General features: G+C 32.9%; 1 protein-coding gene across 5 annotated transcripts in view; it reads right to left on the reverse strand.

The window, feature by feature from the left end:
• Positions 1–18,809, reverse strand: part of LOC106057327 (cytosolic iron-sulfur assembly component 3-like) — a 32,292-nt gene extending 13,483 nt beyond the window's left edge. Inside the window, exons 1-6 of one of the 5 annotated variants that reach the window (XM_056022086.1) lie at positions 18,728–18,809; positions 15,904–16,033; positions 6,195–6,443; positions 5,324–5,456; positions 5,071–5,205; positions 2,030–2,278 (exon numbers count right to left, since the gene is read on the reverse strand). In XM_056022086.1, coding sequence (XP_055878061.1) covers positions 2,030–2,278; positions 5,071–5,205; positions 5,324–5,456; positions 6,195–6,443; positions 15,904–15,966 — 829 coding nt within the window. In that variant the 5' untranslated portion in view covers positions 15,967–16,033; positions 18,728–18,809. Of the gene's footprint in view, positions 1–2,029; positions 2,279–5,070; positions 5,206–5,323; positions 5,457–6,194; positions 6,444–15,903; positions 16,034–16,234; positions 17,402–17,684; positions 18,130–18,627 lie in introns of those variants that run through there. The other 4 variants (XM_056022088.1, XM_056022089.1, XM_056022087.1 and 1 more) reach the window with 4 other exon arrangements.
• Positions 18,810–18,840: the final 31 nt, after the last annotated feature.

Below are 18,840 nucleotides of genomic sequence, written 5' to 3' on the forward strand. Positions count from 1 at the left end.
AGCGCTGTTCTCTTGTCCTCTGCAATTTGTGCGCCAGTTTTCACAGTGTGATGCCATTGTGTTCTATCATGTGTTTCTGTCTCCTAGGTGACTGGGTCAATACTGAAGGCTTTCAGAGAAGCTTTGAGGGTGTCCCTGAAGTGTTTTCTTTGTCCAACTTTATGAGTGCTTTCCTTCCCTTAATTGGCCATACAGGGGTTGTTTAGGGATGGGGGGGGGGTCCTTCCATTCTGCAGTTGTGGTCTGCCCATCACAGCTGAGACTTCATCAGCTTGCTTTGGAGGCCTGCTCTTCGAAGGACTTCAGTATCAGTAATTTTTTCTTGCTGTTTAACATTCAGTATTTTTCTGAGAAACAGATGACCTTTACATCATCTGCCCTATAGACCACAAGGTCTGAAAAGGGAACTTAAACTTTACTTATTTTACTGAGACAGATCATGTTTTCTATATACTATCCATGTGAGGCATAGAGCAATGTAGGGAGGATGACAGCCTTATAAACCCCTAACTTGGTGTTTGTGGTGATATCTATTCCAAACATTTCTTCCAAAGGATGCACTGGCCTTGATGATACAGGTCGATTTCATTATCAATCTTTCCATTCTGGAGAGTGAGCTGCCTAGGTAGGCACTGCCACTGCATTATTTTGTGTCCATTTATCTTAATGCTTGGATTCGAGTAGACTTTACCTGGAGCCAGTGAATATAAGACTTCAGTATTTTTTGTGTATATAGTGAGGCCAAGTCTGAACATGCTCTTGAAAAATCACTGAGAATGCTCTGCAGATAATTTTCAGAGCAGGCATTTAGGGCACAGTAATCTGATTACTACTGATTTTGTTTTTGATTTTGCTTTGAGCTGCCTCAGGTTGAATAGGCCACCATCAAATCTATACGTTATAATTATCCCGTTTTCTGAATGCTTCTGTCAGCATTGCAGAGAACATGATACTGAACAGTGTGGGTGCTAGGACACAGAATTGTTTTACCCCATTTGATACTTCAAAAGGCTCTGATGGTTCTCCACTTTTCTAAACACGAGCTGTCATGCCATCATGCAATGGTCTTACCATGGATATGAATTTTTGTGGACATCAATACTTTAACATGATCTTCCAGAATCCTTCTCTGCTAATAGTGTTGAATGCTTTTGTTAGGTCAACATATAACAGTATTTTGTTCTTGGCATTTTTCCAGGAGCTGACTTGATGCAAAGATCATGCCAATGGTTCCACGCTCCTTTCTGAAGTCGCATTGGCTTTCTGGTATTAACTCTTTCTCTCTTAATTGATGATACCATCGTTGATTTGATCTCATTAAACTAAATTAATGTTTAATCTTACAAATTTTTTTTTGTCTTATATAAAAAAATAACATGCATTGCCCTTTAATTCTATACCAAATACAACATTTTCTGATAACAAACAACAAAGCTATTGAAGCTTTATCATGACAGGCTAGTGAAATAGTAATGAGCAAAATGAAGAATTATGTTGAAAAGTGGAAAAATAATAACGGAGAGAAAGAGTTCGACCATGTTCTAGTAGATGCATGATTTTGTAGGATGCATGCAAGGATTTTCACAGCAATAGAGATTAGAGATAGTCCACTGTGGTTGTTGCAGATTTGGTGGTTTCCTTTTTGCTTGTGTTTATGGTGAAGCTGACATGCTCTTGAAAAGTCATTATTTATTTTCCTACTCCTTTCTATGTTCAACTAATATTGCAATAGCAGAAACTACAAGTTTATCAACCTTAAACCCTTTGGAATAAAAATAACAAAAAGAAACAAACAAAAAAAAACTTAATTAATGATTGGAAAGAAATGATTTTTTCTACTGGTAAGAATTCACATAGTTCTCTTGCAAAAATATGTCTGAGAAAAAAAAAAAAAAAGAAGCTAATATTCTAATATTCCTTTTTCAATATAATGAAGAAAGAACTTGTATACAAATGTACATACAGTAATGAAAGTAATAAGTATGAATGAGACTTATTATAGTTAGTTAATCAGTAAATAAGTACACACCTGAAGTAATTACACAGTCAACATCTCGAGTCTGATAAATTTCATTAAAAAAATCAGCCCTGGAAGCTTCTAATTTTTTGTCAAAACAAGGCATGACAGCAACATGGTAGATTGAGTCTGGAGTTCTTTTCCACTGTTCTGCAAAATAGTCTTTGACCAATGATCCCATAATTTGTTGTGGAGATTTAATAGAACTGATGAATGGGAGGATGTAGGAACCATGGGTTTTCTCTGCATAACAGATCCAGCCTAAAAGTTATCAGATAAAAACAATTATTTGTAACTAAAAATTGCTAACCAACAAGATAATGAAAATTATATTTCATTTACTTATGAATCCTATTCTCTCATGTGTATCTATGTGTGTGTGTGTGTGTGTATATATATATATATATATGTCACGGTCATTAGGAGAGATCTTGAATAAACTTTGCCTCTTTGTTGGATGGTGCTGAGATCTCACAATGCGACTACACTTTCTGAATATAACCACGAGACTTGCTCTTATGAAAATCAACCTACAACTGAAGAATTCTAGCTCCTGCGCATCTCTCTGTCCACGTGACTGTCTTGACCTCTAAATTAACATAATTAGCATAACCAATGAAATCATTTCTTTGGCTGATCATATGATTTTCTATCAAGTGCTGCATGCATGATCACCGCGTCATTGGAAAAACCAGACCTGACATATAACCTTGAACTGAGTTAATTATTTAAATAATTATTAAATAAAATAATGTTTGACAAATGATACGTGACAATATATATATATATATATAATTTTTTTTTCGAATAAAACTTGAATGATTTTCTTTAAAATTTCAAGGTATGTGTACATTATTGAGAAAAACATTCTCAACTCAATGCACAAATCATGAAAACTTTTGAGGTCAACCATTATATTGGTTGGAAAATGTTTCATTATCGAAAAATTAATTTTGGCTAGAATGTTTTATGAATGAAAATTTTCCATATGACTTCAAAGGAAAAAACTTGACTCCGCTTACATCACTAGGCCTACAGCAAGAAAAGGAACAAAAAAACTTGACACCACTTACTTTATTGGCTTACAGCAGTACACTAAAACATTTCATTGCAAATATGAACAGCTTTTAATGAATTAATAAGCTTATTTAAACATTTGTGCACCATCTTAATACAGGCTCTATTAGCCTAGTCAACAGAGTAAAAGCTATCAACAAGGCTCTCCGCAATTAAAGTGTAAACAATTTATAGAGCATATAAAACACAATAACTAATCATACATCTGCAAAAGTAATTAATTTTTTTTTCTTCCAAAAATAAATTTTATTGTCACTTGGTAAACTAATATATGTCATCTATATCTGATTGGTCAAGTTTTCTTTTCAAAGCAAATGATTAACTATTTTCAGTTTAGATAGTTTAGAATAATTAACATAGTTCTACTATGCAGGGCAATATTTTATTTTTGCTGGTGAATTATTATTACAATGCGCTCAATCTTCAAAGTCTACTGCCCCATACCAAAACAAAGGAAATGGTCATAACACAGTTTCTCTATGCCTTAATTACTCAGACTGAACATGATCTCCAGCTCATGACTTTGTGTACAACACTCTGCTTCTTTTGGTTCAACTATATTGTACAACACTGCTTTTTTTGGTTCAACTATATTGTACAACACTGCTTCTTTTGGTTCAACTATTTTGTACAACACTGCTTCTTTTGGTTCAACTATTTTGTACAACACTGCTTCTTTTGGTTCAACTATATTGTACAACACTGCTTCTTTTGGTTCAACTATTTTGTACAACACTGCTTCTTTTGGTTCAACTATATTGTACAACACTGCTTCTTTTGGTTCAACTATTTTGTACAACACTGCTTCTTTTGGTTCAACTATTTTGTACAACACTGCTTCTTTTGGTTCAACTATTTTGTACAACACTGCTTCTTTTGGTTCAACTACATTGTACAACACTGCTTCTTTTGGTTTAAATATATTGTACAACACTGCTTCTTTTGGTTTAAATATATTGTACAACACTGCTTCTTTTGGTTCAACTATTTTGTACAACACTGCTTCTTTTGGTTCATCTACATTGTACAACACTGCTTCTTTTGGTTTAAATATATTGTACAACACTGCTTCTTTTGGTTTAAATATATTGTACAACACTGCTTCTTTTGGTTCAACTATATAACTACAAATTTCAGAAAAATGGAAGTCATCCAATAAAATCTACTCAGCCCCAGAGATCACCATGAATAGACATTCCTTTAACATGGTAGACAACTTTAGAAATCTGGAAAGCATAGTATGATACTCCCTTTTAAGGGAGGTTGATAAGCTGATCAGGGCCAGTAGTGCTTTTGGACGCAAATACTCTAGTTGCAATATTAAATGTCTGAACGTAACCATTTGAGAAGTTACACTGCAAGCCAATAATAGGCCAATAGGTTTACCCAAAAGATGTAAAACAACATGTGAGCTGTGGTTTTTCTACAATGTTGGAGGACCTAAGATATTTTCTATTCAAATAGCCATGTACCATTACATTTGGAACTAAGTGAACTAATATTATTTAATTATGAATTTAACAAGAAATAGTGTAATCTACAATTATATTAATTTGTTTATACAAAAGAGTAATAATAAAATGCACACCTTAAAGCTATTAAACAATATAAAAACAAAGAAAAATTATTAAATATGTATGCATGACATCTCAGGAATATTCTCAAATTCTGAGTTAAAGTAGAGTTAGACTAGTATAAAGTCATCGGGTGCTGTACCTTAGTAATTTTGTTTATAATATCTCTTTAAGAACATTTTAGTTTTGTTATGAACATAAAGATAAGAGAGTCGAGAACCATGTCTGTATAGTATGGCTTTAATACACTGAATGACTACACAACACACATTTCGTGAACACATTCACACGGACGAGTTACAAGCACATGTAAACATAAGAACGACAACCGATACAGAACATAATTTTCATAACAATTTTTAAATAAAATCTTCAATTATTTCATTGTTAAGAAAACAACACCTGGACATGCAGAAGCCAGCATTGGTAAGGAATCTTTTGTAGTCTCTGATGCTTTATAACGTTTCTCAAACTCTAGACAGCTTTCAATCAGGCTAAAATTGTTAGCAAATGCTGCATCAAACACATAATGTACTCCTAAGAAATGTAAAAATAAACCAATTTAGTAACAAATCAATAACATCAAGAATATAAATATTCATCAAAAATCGTGTTGTTACTCAATAAAACTTCCTTTATTTTCTTAAAAACTAACCAAGACTTTTGAAAAATGATGTTAGTTTTCTAGCTGCAGCTTGTGCTGAAAGTTTAAATTTGGCAGCCACAGAAGCTCTTGCTTGAGGTGAGATGGAGAGAACAACAAGCTTCTCTTGACTGGACTGCCCTGTCTAAAAGATCATTGATACATCTTATATAAATATTTATGATAGATTTATGAAAATAGAAGGTTTGTTATTGTTAGTTTCAAACTTTAAAACATAGTATAAAGGGGACTAATTTAACTTAAACCTCCACATCAATCAAGTACAATTTCTTTCCTTTGTTCAATACCAAACAAAATAATTAATGACCAATAGTTAATTAACTTATTGTTTTTTTTTTATTGATTCTTGGTTTGTCAGGTAAAATAAATAATGAACAAAATTTCAGCTTGATAGTAAATTGGGTGTGGGAGAAATAATGTGCACAAACTTTTTACCAGACAGACAGAGTGAGTTGATATATAAGCTTTGTTAAAAGCATTTTTTTTTCTGACATTGTGTGAACTTGATTTTTCTAAAGGCCTTTGCCTTCCTTGCATTCAAAACAAGTTTTAGACAAGTGATCCTTAATTACTAGTGGTACAAGTTTGAGAAACACATAGGGGTAATTCATCTAAAGATCAGTTCATGGCATACTTTGGTCAACCAGCTCATAAGAAACAAAGGAATTCAAGATAGATGTGTAATGGAAAAAAGTGCTGTCTGATAGTACAAGCTAAATCACAATTAAAAGCACAATAAATTATCTGTGGGTGGGGGAGTTAAAAAAATTTCCTAAAATTCCTTCATTTTCTTTTGATTTTTAGAGAAATCTGTTTTGATAAACAAGGCAAGGTTAAACCAAACAAGACAATATTTCAAAACCTGTTTAAGTAAGATATTCTCCTTAAGAACTCTGTATAATTCATCTTGACTCTGTTGTGCGATAAGAACACTTTCTGCTGATGTAATACAGCCACTACATGCAAGACAGTCATTTAATGTAATTTTTGCTTTTTCTAAATGAGTCTCTTCACCCTCATGAGATATCTCTGTGTAACTACCATCATCTTCAACACGCAATTTTCCAACTTTACCAGGCTTTCTTTTAATTTCAACAGGCTTGATGCATTCCTGAAAATAATATATTTTACATGCTTAAATATCTTAAGTAAAATTTATTCTTTATATTTGCTAGAATGCTGTGTAATCATAATTACCAGATTATAATCATAATTACAGGGTGATCAAGTGGTAAGGGATATCAAACTTTTCCTTATTTTGTACTAAATATCTATTCCCCTGAGCTTTCATAATACTTTGTAATATTTTTATAATAAATACACATTACTTCGAGACAAAAATTCTTTTCAGTGTTCTATTTGTTTTTTTTAGTTTTAGAACACCTCATTGTTAAAAAAAAAAAAGAACCTTAAATTTTTTAGTATTGCCAATTTAGTCTATTTCTATTGTGCATGTTTCATTTACAATTCAGTCACATTTTAGTTTCTGAAAAATTTTACCAGGGATCAAAGTGCATTAAAAATGTAAATTTTGACCTCTTGGGAAGAAGTAAATAGGTCCAGGGTTAAGAACATTTTTTAGACCCATGATTCATCGGCTAAAGATGGCTTTTAAATTATGCTTCTAAATAGGCAAGGATTAAGATGCATTTCATAACCTATGCTGTTTTTAGCTATCACAATGTGTAAATAGGAGGTGTTTAAAATCTTGGAATATCTCAGCGTCAAGTTTTTTTTTAACACTATTCTATTGTTCAAAATATACATTAAAGGAAAATGGAGATTGTCGTAACCTAATGAAACACTACAAGAAGACATGTCTTGATCCTAGGCTTTATAGAATGACAAAACAGTTCACGATAACACAGTACACACAGGATTGACACACAAGCTGACCTGGACACCAAGACATTTTGACACATAAGAACAAATCAGTTCACAACACACAACAAGAACATAAATACACAACATTCACCCCCTGTTTAGTTTCTTTTCGCTCTACTTCTGAGATTATATGAGTGCTGTAAAGGCGTATCTCTGGCAAGTGATTTTTGTCCATTATCCTCTGCTCTTAAAGCAGGTGAAACCATGTTCTCTGCAGATGTCTCCATGTCACCCCTAGAAGCCACTGAGTGTTGGGAGACACCCGGCAAAGTCACAATGTTACCAGGAGCCAATTGATGTTGAGAGACCTCAGAAGATGTCTCAAAGTCGCCTCTCGGAGCTAAATGATGTAGTGAGACAGTTTCTTCCCTTCCATTTGGAAGACGTATATGGGCATAGTTCTGATTAGCTGCAATAAGCTCCACTTCATCTACTTCATCTATTTGCTTTGCCTCGCATGCCTTATTAGGACCGGCCCTGGAACAGATAGCCAGGTTGGTATAGAGACACCACAGGCGGACCTTCTTTTGTAGGAAAATAGTCTTTCGTGAGGCGTCATGTTTGTAGCAATGCATAGTAGGGATCTAACTGAATGAAGAGCGTCGTTTAGGGCTAACTCCCATTGTGTGTTATGTAGCCCTCTTGACCTGACGACAAGAAGAATTGACTTCCAGAGAGTCGAGTTCAGTTTTTTTATTTGCCCGTTGCCTTTTGCATTATATGCTGTGGTCCTGCTTGTTACCATGCCTTTATCTATGAGGAAAGATCTTAGCTGTACATTGATAGTTCTATTCTCCACCTCTGAATTTTGTCGTTTTTGACCTTACCGTGATGACGAGGGTTAAGCATGAAGGATACGGACCTTTAATCCGTGGTGAGTTTGAAATGTGACCCTAATAGAAAATGTCTCCATTTCTTGATTGATTCAACGATAGCCATTGCTTCTTTCTCTATGGAGGATTGACGTCTCTTGCTAAGAGATAGTGTTCTGGAGAAGAAAGCAACTGGCTTTTTGTTCTGAGATAAGGTAGCAGATATACTGATATCAGATGCATCTGTTTCAACCTCCACCGGCATTTTGTGGTCTACATTAGTGACAACAGCCATTTCTAGTTCTTCTTTCAAAGCTTGAAATGTATCTTTGACTGTCTCAGGGAGTGGGAAAGTCCTATTGTGTACTAAAGGATGGATCTTATCTGAGAAATGTCCTATCCAGTTGGTATAGTAGGAGAATAGACCTACAGCTCGTCTTTGTGCATTTAGGTTCTCGGGTGGAGGAAGTTGACACAAGGGCAGTAGTCTGTCGGGGTCTGGCTTCGTCTCATTATGGGAGACTTCATAAACTAGTAATCTTATTCTTGAAGAAGCGTATGCACACTTTTCCTCATTAAGAGTTAGTCCATATTTTTTTTATAGCCCCAAGAAATTTAAGCAGATTTTTATCATGGTCTTCTCTGTCCTTACCACAAATGGGGATGTCAATATAAGCATATGTACCCTCCAGTGACTCTTGTTCTATGATCTTGTTGATTGTCTGTTGAAAACAGGCTACCCCGTTAGTTACTCCAAAGGGTATCCTACAGAATTGGTATAACTTTCCTCTAGCTTCAAAGGCAGTATGCGTTGCGAAGATGATGGGTGCTAAATATTTCGTATTTAGCTATTTGAGAGACCATAGCATCAATTCGGGGTAAGGGATAAGCATCCCGAAGTGCGAACCAATTAACCGTTTAGCTGTAGTCCACTACCATTCTTCGTTTGTGTCGTTCATTAGTTGTTATTAAGACTTGAGCCCGCCATGGAGATGACGAGGGCTCAATGATGACATCTTTCAAGAGTCTGTCAACCTCTGAATTGATGAATAGAGCGTCATTTGCAGAATAACGTCTGGATTTTGTAGTGATAGGTCGACACTCTTTAAGCATATTTTGGAAAAGAGGAGCGGGTTTGACATTAGCAGCTTTCATTCCATTTAAGACCATTGTTGGTTTACGCCCCTGAAAAGTGATCTGTACACTCTCATGTTGTTCAAGGAAGTCATGGCCTAAAATAACATCCTCACAGAGATTGTCAAGTATGTGTAGCTTGAAGTCTTTATAAGTGGAGCCTTTACTCTTAATGTCAGCATTAACATGTCCGGGAATATAACCAGTTAGGTTCATGTTGGCCATAGATATAAGTTTTGATGAGTGAAAAGTTCTAAATCTATACTTTTTGACAGCCGATGCAGAAATGTAACTGTCTGAACTACCTGTTTTGATGAGAGCATCAAGTGTAATGTTGTAAACTTGTATTTTCATTACAGCACGAGATAGAGAAAACGAAGAGGCGGCTGTTATTGTATATGCTGCTGAATCAGAGTTACGTCTGTAAACTGTAGAAAGTTTTGATTTGCATACCTTTTTGTAGTTTTCCTTTTTACCGCATTTATTACAGATGGCATCTTTAGCGGGGCATTTGCTACGAGAGTGGATAGAACTTCCACAAAAGTAGCACTTGCCTTGAGCTGCAGTTATGGTAAAGGGTGCCGAATCAATCTTGTCCTCTACAGCAGAGCAAAGTGACAATTCCGACGTAGTGGATTGTTGTGCTTGTGGTATTTGAAAAGTAGTGGCTTATTGCAAGTTATATGTCACAGAATGTTTCTGTGCCATCTCCAGAGATCTAGCTTCCTCCAATGACTTTGCGAGGTCCAGAGATAAGTACTCTAAAAGTCTCTGCCTAATCTCTGGTGATGACATGCCACTAATGAATGCGTCTCTGATGGCCTCGCTCTGGTTTTCGAGGGCAGAGACTGCTCTGAAATGGCAGTCTTTAACCAGCAATTTCAATCTTTGAACATACTTGTCAACACTCTGTCCCGTTTCCTGTTTACAACTGGATAGGAGATAGCGAGCATAAACCTCATTGGTATGTTTGACTTAGAGTCCATTTAGTGTGGTTACAGCAGTTTCAAAATTGGCACAGTCAGATATCAATTCATACACACCATGTGAGATAAAGTTACATAATAGATCGAACTTCTCACCTTCTGGTACTGCTAGTTTTAATGCGAATTTTTCGAATGTGTGAAGCCAGTGCTACCAGATCCTTTGAGCGTATGGATCATTAAGATCAACCACCAATCGTTCAGGTTTTAGGAAGCAATCCATACTAGAAGTTTGAAGCACAATTAGTCCACAAGATTCTTGTTCAATAAATTGTAGTAACCTAATGAAACACTACAAGAAGACATGTCTTGATCCTAGGCTTTATTGAACAAGAATGACAAAACAATTCACAATAACACAGTATACACACGCAAGCTGACCTGGACACCAAGACATTTTGACACATACGAACAGATCAGTTCACAACACACAACAAGAACATAAATACACAACAGAGATGTAACTTAAAGATTTTTTGATAACTTTCTTTAAAAAAAAGTAAATACACTGTAAACACAAATTATACAAATTGACATTAACATTGATGTTAAGCTTAGTTAAACAAGCAAAATATAGAAATACTTTAAAAAAAAACACAATAAAGCTTATCTAATGGGAAGAACCTCATAATTACAACTGTCTCTCAATAATGAAGAATTTATTTCCCTTTTTCAAAATCAAACAAAATAACTAATTGATTTTTGTTTTGTTAGGTAAATAATTCTGTAAAGTTTCAACCTAATCCAAGTATGGGTGTGGGAGAAATAACATGTACAATTATCCAAGTATGGATGTTGGAGAAATAGCCTGTACAATTATCTAAGGGGACAAAATCCCACATATTTAGTCATATTTCTTAATACTGAAAAATTAATTTCTCTTTTTGGTATCAAAACAAAATAATTAATAACCAGTAACTTATTGACTAATTTTTTTTATTGATTCATGTTTTTTTAAGGTACAATAAATAATTGTGTAAAGTTTAAACGTGATCTGAGATTCTGCAAGTCATGCCAGCCAAAAAGAATATGAGATATGCAAACATGTTTTTCAAAATTAAACTAAAAATTTTTTATAGCAGATTATTAAAGCACTCATCCTTAACTTTCCGTTGATGTATAGAATATTACTATAGGTCCAACCATTAAAAAATATGCTTTTTTTTAAACATGTTTTTGCAAATAAAAACTACCATTCAAATCAAAGGAGAAGATGACATTTTTTTAATGGAATGAAAATGGGTATTATTTTTCTAAATTTTATCTTTCAGTTAAAAATAATAAATCAAAATAATGCTTAAGATGTGCTTAATAAAAGTATCTTATTGTTTTATAAAATTTATTAATATTCATTTTTATTAATTTTTTGTGTGTGTAAAACTTGACTCTGTGAAATTGTTATATTTTTTTAAGTAAAAAAAAAATAAAAAAAATTGTTTTTTAAAAATATTTTTTTTTTCTTTGATAACATTTTTTTTAAATAGTAGATTATATCACTTATACAGAGCTTTTCAATAATATTATAGAATTTTTAGACAGATCCAACAGATCTAGTGGACAAAATTAGTGGCAAGCTGATCAAGCTATGTGCGGAGCAAATTTCTTCTATCTTCTGTCATATCTTTAACCAGTCATTGCAAACGTGCGTAATTCCAAACATCTGGAAAACTTCAGAAATCATACCAGTGCCTAAGAAACCAAAAATAGATTGCTTAAATGATTTCCGCCCAGTAGCACTAACACCTATTGTTATGAAATGTTTTGAAAAATATATTCTGAAACAACTTGTAGCAAAAGTCAATAACAGCCTAGACCCTCACCAATTTGCATACAAAGCAGCTAGAGGAACTGAGGATGCCATTCTATTGCTTTTGGACCAGCTTTATAAGCATCTCGATATACCCAAAACATATGCACGAGTCCTCTTCGTAGATTTCTCCTCGGCTTTCAATACCATACAGCCACATCTAATGATAAACAAACTGAGTAACTTAAATGTAAGCCCTTACTTGCAAGCATGGGTTCTAAACTTTTTAACCCAACGGCCCCAGTATGTTAAAGTCAACAACACCAAATCGTCAACTCGAGTACTATGTACGGGTGCTCCACAAGGTTGTGTACTTTCTCCTGTGCTATACACTCTTTACACTAATGACATAAGAAGCATCTATGACTCAGTTAAACTCATTAAATTCGCTGATGATACTGCCATAGTCGGTCTTATTTCAGGAGACGAAACTCAGTATCGAAGCTCGATAGAAGAGTTTACAAACTGGTGCACCGACAACTTTCTAGAACTGAATGTAACAAAAACTAAAGAACTTATAATAGATTTTAGAAAGAAAAAACAAACTATACGTGAACTGCAAATAAACACTACATCTATAGAACAAGTAAAGGCATATAAATATCTAGGCATTATCATCAACAACAAGCTTTCATGGGAAGACCACCTTGGAACTCTGACAAAGAAAACAGCCCAGCGACTCTTTTTTCTATACAAACTCAACAGTTTTAAATTAAACAAGAAGATCCTTGAGACATTTTACGGCGCGACAGTACAAAATCTGCTAACATACGGAATAAGTTGTTGGCAAGGCAACGCCTCATCTAAACTGTTGCAACGTCTAGAAAACATCATTAAAAAAGCATCAAAAATTACACTCACAACATTACCACATTTAAAGGAACTTTTTGAACAAACGTGCCTAAGAAAAATCGAAAAAATCTTGGAAGACAACGGCCACCCGCTCCATCAGAACTACGCCAGGTCGTCGCGAAGTGGGCGACTGCTGTCAATCAAAACAAGAACGGAGCAGTACAAAAACTCGTTCGTACCTCACTCGGTCAGACTCTATCACCGCCACTCATTGATCAGGGAACATGAAATGCACCAAGATACCTGTGTGTAGTCGCTGAATGAACTCTTTATGTTGTCTGTTGTATTTATGTGTATTTTTCTGTTGTGTTGTCTTTATATGAGAAACGAGTCCTTGTAATCACAACAAATTTCCGTAAGGATCAATAAAGCAGTCTTAGTCTTAGTCTTAGTCTTAGTCTTAGATTTACACTTTGATAAACTTGATAAAACTGACTCCATTCACCTTACATTGACTTTAGTCTTAGGTGAATGCCACATAGGACTTCTAAAGACTAGTCTCATAAAAGCTCACAAAGTTTAAGTAAACTAATTAAATTAGTTGATCTAATATAATTCTAGATCTTCAATGTGATAATTAAGTTATATAATTAGATTGAATAGAACTGCCTAGAACTTTATTGGACAAAAATAAGAAAATTTGTAGTTCTGGAAATCAACAACATGCTGGTGTGAATGGTAAATAAAATAGGAAAGTTATATCACTAATTTGAGTAACTAATTACATTTACAAAAATAATTATTAAAATTAATGTAGCAACTTGCAAAGGCAGCCATTTTGGATCTAAAAAAACACATTTGACATCAGAAACAATATCCTGTTCAAGTTTTACAGAAGTGAAATTGAGCATGTCCCAAGAAAAGACATTTAATGACATTTTCTTGAGGTTACTCTAAAGAAAATAGGTTCTTCTAACAGCTAGTGGAAACAAATTTATTTGTCTCTTAATATTTCCAAAATATTTTAATGACAAAAATTATACATTTTCAAATAACAAGGAAAAATAAAAAGCTCTCTATACATATACATTTTTTAACCATACACTTAGAAAATATATTAATTCATTCAGCTTTCTAATGATACCAATTTATTATGATTAAACGAGTCAACAACCTTTAAATTTAAATCTTAGCACACTTTTTTCATGTACTAAAATGACCTTTTATAAATAATGCCCATTTGTATATTAAATAAAAAAAAAAATTAGTGTGTACACACTAGTGTAAACACTAAAACATGTAAAATTGAATTAATTACTTCTTTATACCATAATCAATGATTAACATAACATATAACAAAGATCTGTATGCTTGGCTTTTGGACAGTCGAAGTAGAAACAAGTAGATAATATAGAAATCTAGGTATGTAAAATATTCCTTCAAAGAAATATACTTAAATAGATCTAAATCTATAGATTCTTTTTCGGATCTACACTATAGTTCTATAATTAGATTGATCTTTATCAATTCAAAAGCTTATTGTGTTGAAAACAGTACAATGAGGAGCATTTATCTTTTTATAGACTGTTTAAAGAAAATTATAAAATTTTAGTTTTTCATAATTTACTAATTAATGATATTTTAAAATTTTTATTTCATTTTGATTTGCCACTTATAAATTAAAATTCCTACTTTGAAATTGTTCAATTTGATATACACTTTTGTATATTATATATGTAATCACATAGTCACATTAAAAAAATTGCAACTGCTGGTTATGATCAAAGAATCAGATTTTGGCAAGCACATCGTGGCATATGTCACAGAAAAGTAAAACATCCTGATTCTGTATGATATATATATGATAATAAATTTCATAGGGAAATTTGGATATTGTTTCTGTAGCTGGAGAGACTATTGAAATAGTGCAAACTTTTAAATACCTTGGTACTATCCTAGATGATAAACTAAATTTTAGTGCAAACACTGATTATATCAGCAAAAAAGGGCAGCAAAGATTATGATTACTGAGAAAATTGTCCTCATTAATGGTAGCGAAATGGTAGTATGTTTTATCACAATCACATCTGCAATATTTTAAATTTCAATATCACTGCCTGGTATGGCAATCTGAGCATTAAAAATAAAAAAATAAACTTAAGAGAATCCTAAATGCAGCTGGTAAAGTCATTGGAAAAAACAACAACATTTGGGCAGCTGTTTGAGACAAACATCCATAAAAGGCTAAAAAGATTCTAGAAATAAAAAATCACACATTGTGTCAGGATTTTGCGATTTTACCATCACAAAAGAGAAACAAGACACCAATAGCAAAGACAAACAGACACAAAACACTCTTTTGTTCCCCTGACAATCAAATCATTAAATAAAAAACAATCTGATATAAACTTTTCACTGTAAATTATGAGTGAAAGTGGTGTGAATGTATATTTTGTTTTTTAAAGTTATAATGTTTTGTTTGGTGTAATGCACAAATGTCCTTAATGACAATAAGATTATTATTATTATATAATAGTAATAGTATATTATACTATATACCTTAACTTAGACCTTCTTTAGACTTAGATCTAGTACTATAGTAGTATATAAAATTAAAATATTACTAGATCTATTATTTATAAGTATTAATATTACTATCTTACTATACTATATTACTATCTTATCTCTATACTTACTAGACTTAGATTTTACTTTAGATACTTAGATTGTTAGATCAGGGGTGGACTTGCGATACGAGCTAACAGGCAAGTGCCCGGTGGGCTGGCACCAAATGGGCCGGTCTGGTCGTGACCAAAGAATTTTTTTTTTCAATGCAGACAACTTAAAAAAAAAGAAAGCTTAGAAAGTGACATCAGCAAGACACAGTTGTCCAAACACAGTTTATTAATTTAAAAAAAAAAATTTGTTTAAAATTCAACAAGAATATATATATATATACAAAAAATCCTGGCTACAACATATTGTTACATATGACGTTATTTGTAGGCCGGATTATATGGTAATGCCAGAGACGATTTTGATACGCAGTCCACCACTACTATTACTAAGCGCCTAAGCCTACTGTCTCTGCTGGTAGACTATTTAAAATTTAAAGTATAACTAGTATTAAGTATAAGTTAAACTTAGTGTGACTCTTACCTGTGATGGTGTTATAAAGTCGTCAAGATCAGTTAGCTGTAATGCACCACTAAATTGTGACATCTTTAGAGATCTCTATCCACTCCAAAACTCTATTTTCTAGATCTAGCTGTATAGATCTATGTAGATTCTAGAGCAAGATTCTATATTTTAGTATATATAGACTAGATCTAAAGTAGTTTATGCTATTCTGATATCTATAGGCCAAAATTTCAAAGTTTGACTTTGACAGCGCATTATTTGACAATGGTTCGACATAGAAAAGAAAATGAAGTATCAAAATCTTTTTAGTTTAAGAAGAATAAGGATGACTACTTGTAAAATGTTTTACATGTTTCGGATGTTCCTTCAGAGTTGAAGATAGTTTACTTTCTAGTCCAAACCTCCCGCAGGACAACGGGAGCGGGCAGGGTTTGAACCCTCGACCGTCGATAAATCCGAACAACAGTCCAGCGCGCAAACCGCATGACCAGGCAGCCATTCTTATATTTGTACCCCTAAGCCCTAACCTATATTCAGGGTTCCCCCACCATTCTGAGATTAGGATTTCAGGAGATTTCCAGGAGTTTTCCAGGAGAAAATATTCGATTTCAGGAGCGGAAAAATGCGAACTATATCTATATTTAGTAATAAATATAAGAATTACCATATACATGTATACAATTTTTTTTTCCTTTTCAAATTAGCGAATTCAAAAGTAACTGATTAAAGAGTAAAAAAAAGTACTTGTAAACCAATAAGCCTATTTGCACTACTCTCTCTATAAATATTGCTTGTATTAGTCAACATTAGGAATTAATTAAAATCTCTAAAATTAAACAAATTGCAATGTATAACACATTATCATTATCAGTTTCCTATTTCAGTGGAAATCTCTTGCATTGATTGTTTTTATTAACAATAGGTGTCTTTAAATCTATAAAAATCTAGCTCTGAATCATAAAGCTAGAAGTGAATTTGATTGTAAAACTATGAATAGTTTAATTTTATATAGCAGCTTAAATACTATATAGACCATATTACACTATACTCTAAGCCCCATCTACTTCACAATCTAGATTTATAAAACTAAAACTAAGAGAGAGATTCCAGAATCTAAGTAGATCTCTATTAGATCTAGAATTCTAGAAATAAAATCTAGTAGACTATAGACTATACCATTATACTCTATATATATATATGGTATATATACCATATATACTCTAAGTCTAAGGCCTCCACCCTAAAAAGTACAGTAAAAGTAGAATAGAAGGCCCTATATTCAGTAACTATAACTATTATATACTGTCTGTAACTGACTATATCACTATATCTGTCTCTATCTAGATTGACTAGTGACTAGATATATCTATCTCTAGATCTGACTAGAGATCTACTAGATCTAGTAACTAGTACTACTACTAGATCTAGAAGATAACTACTAATTTAAACTACTATAAACTAGATCTAGATTGACTAGATCTAGATCATACTGATCATAAATCATGATAGTATATCTAGATCTACTACTAGTAATTTTCTAGTAATCTAGTAGACTAGTATAAAAGTATTATGATATCTACTAGCTATAGAGCGCCTAGATGATAGATATTTATATTATTAGATCTAATCAATCTAATCTAGATTTATGGTCTAGTCTTAATTTTAATATCAAGTCTTTCTAGATTTAGATAGATCTAGATAAAATAGATCTAGCATTTTCATTCTAATTCCAGATCTATCAAATCTATGTAGATCTATAATTCTATACATATATCTAGATTTGTTTTTAAAAAAATCACTTTTGAGATCGAGACAGACTTAGACTTAGAATACCGGTACTTAGATCTATGTTTATATATGCCAGTGCCTATTAAAGTAAACAAAGTATTGAAACTTCCGTTTTAGGCTTGAATTCGCCGTTGTTTTTTTTCTCTTAATCGCCCGTAGGATCGGCGATTTTCATATTGAATGACACCCAAAAAGACAATTTTGTCTATTTTTCAGGAGATTCTTATGACTTTTCAGGAGATTTTTAATAATTTCAGGAGATTTCCAGGACTTTTTCATATATTTTGCAATTTCAGGAGATTTCCAGGAGCTCCTGAAAAATCAGGAGGCCGCGGGAACCCTGTATATTTGTTATTAAAATTATATTTAAGATCAAAGAGGCCATGTGTTTTCATTTATTCAGAGAAATTTTACACACATTATTTGATTAAATCGTAATTTAATTACAACACCCTTTGTCACATGTAAATTATGAGTGCGTCTGGTGTGAATGTACACTTTGGTTTCTTATAGTTATAATGTTTTTTGTTTGGTGTAATGCACAAATTGAAAGACAAATTTCCATTCGGACAATAAAGATTATTATTATTATTAATTTTTTTTTGTATGCTTAATTATAACTTATAAATATGAATCAAATAAATGATTAAATCAGCTCCAAAAACAGAATAAATATGGCTGGGCTCATTAGCATAGACTTAGCCTAAGGCTATTGCACTATTGCCTAAATTTGTGTAAAATGATAGTAATACTTATTAGTAATAGTAAACTAAATCAGTTTATCATAATGATAATCATGCTTAAAGATCACTCATTAATAATAAATGCTAGTTCAGTCAGTTATCCGACTCAGTTGAGTCACAGTCAGTAGTCCTGAGTAGTTGCTAGTTTCAAAAAAGTTTGAACTTTCAATATTAAATATCAAAATAAAGATTTAATTTAAAATTTAATGACCACAAAAACAGCGAGTGTCCGAATTCATTTAGATCTAATGTCCGGATTAAAAAAAACTACTTTAGACTATATAATGATAATAATCTAATAGATCTCTTACTACTCTTAGTGATAGTCTTTGGTCTTTTTTATTGAAAGTTTAAATATTTACATGTCTATCCATCCGGATCCATCATAGAAACATATAGAGCAGAATATATATAGGTATGTGAA

This window comes from Biomphalaria glabrata, chromosome 2, assembly GCF_947242115.1.
Source record: "Biomphalaria glabrata chromosome 2, xgBioGlab47.1, whole genome shotgun sequence".
NCBI classification, from domain to species: Eukaryota; Metazoa; Mollusca; class Gastropoda; family Planorbidae; genus Biomphalaria; species Biomphalaria glabrata.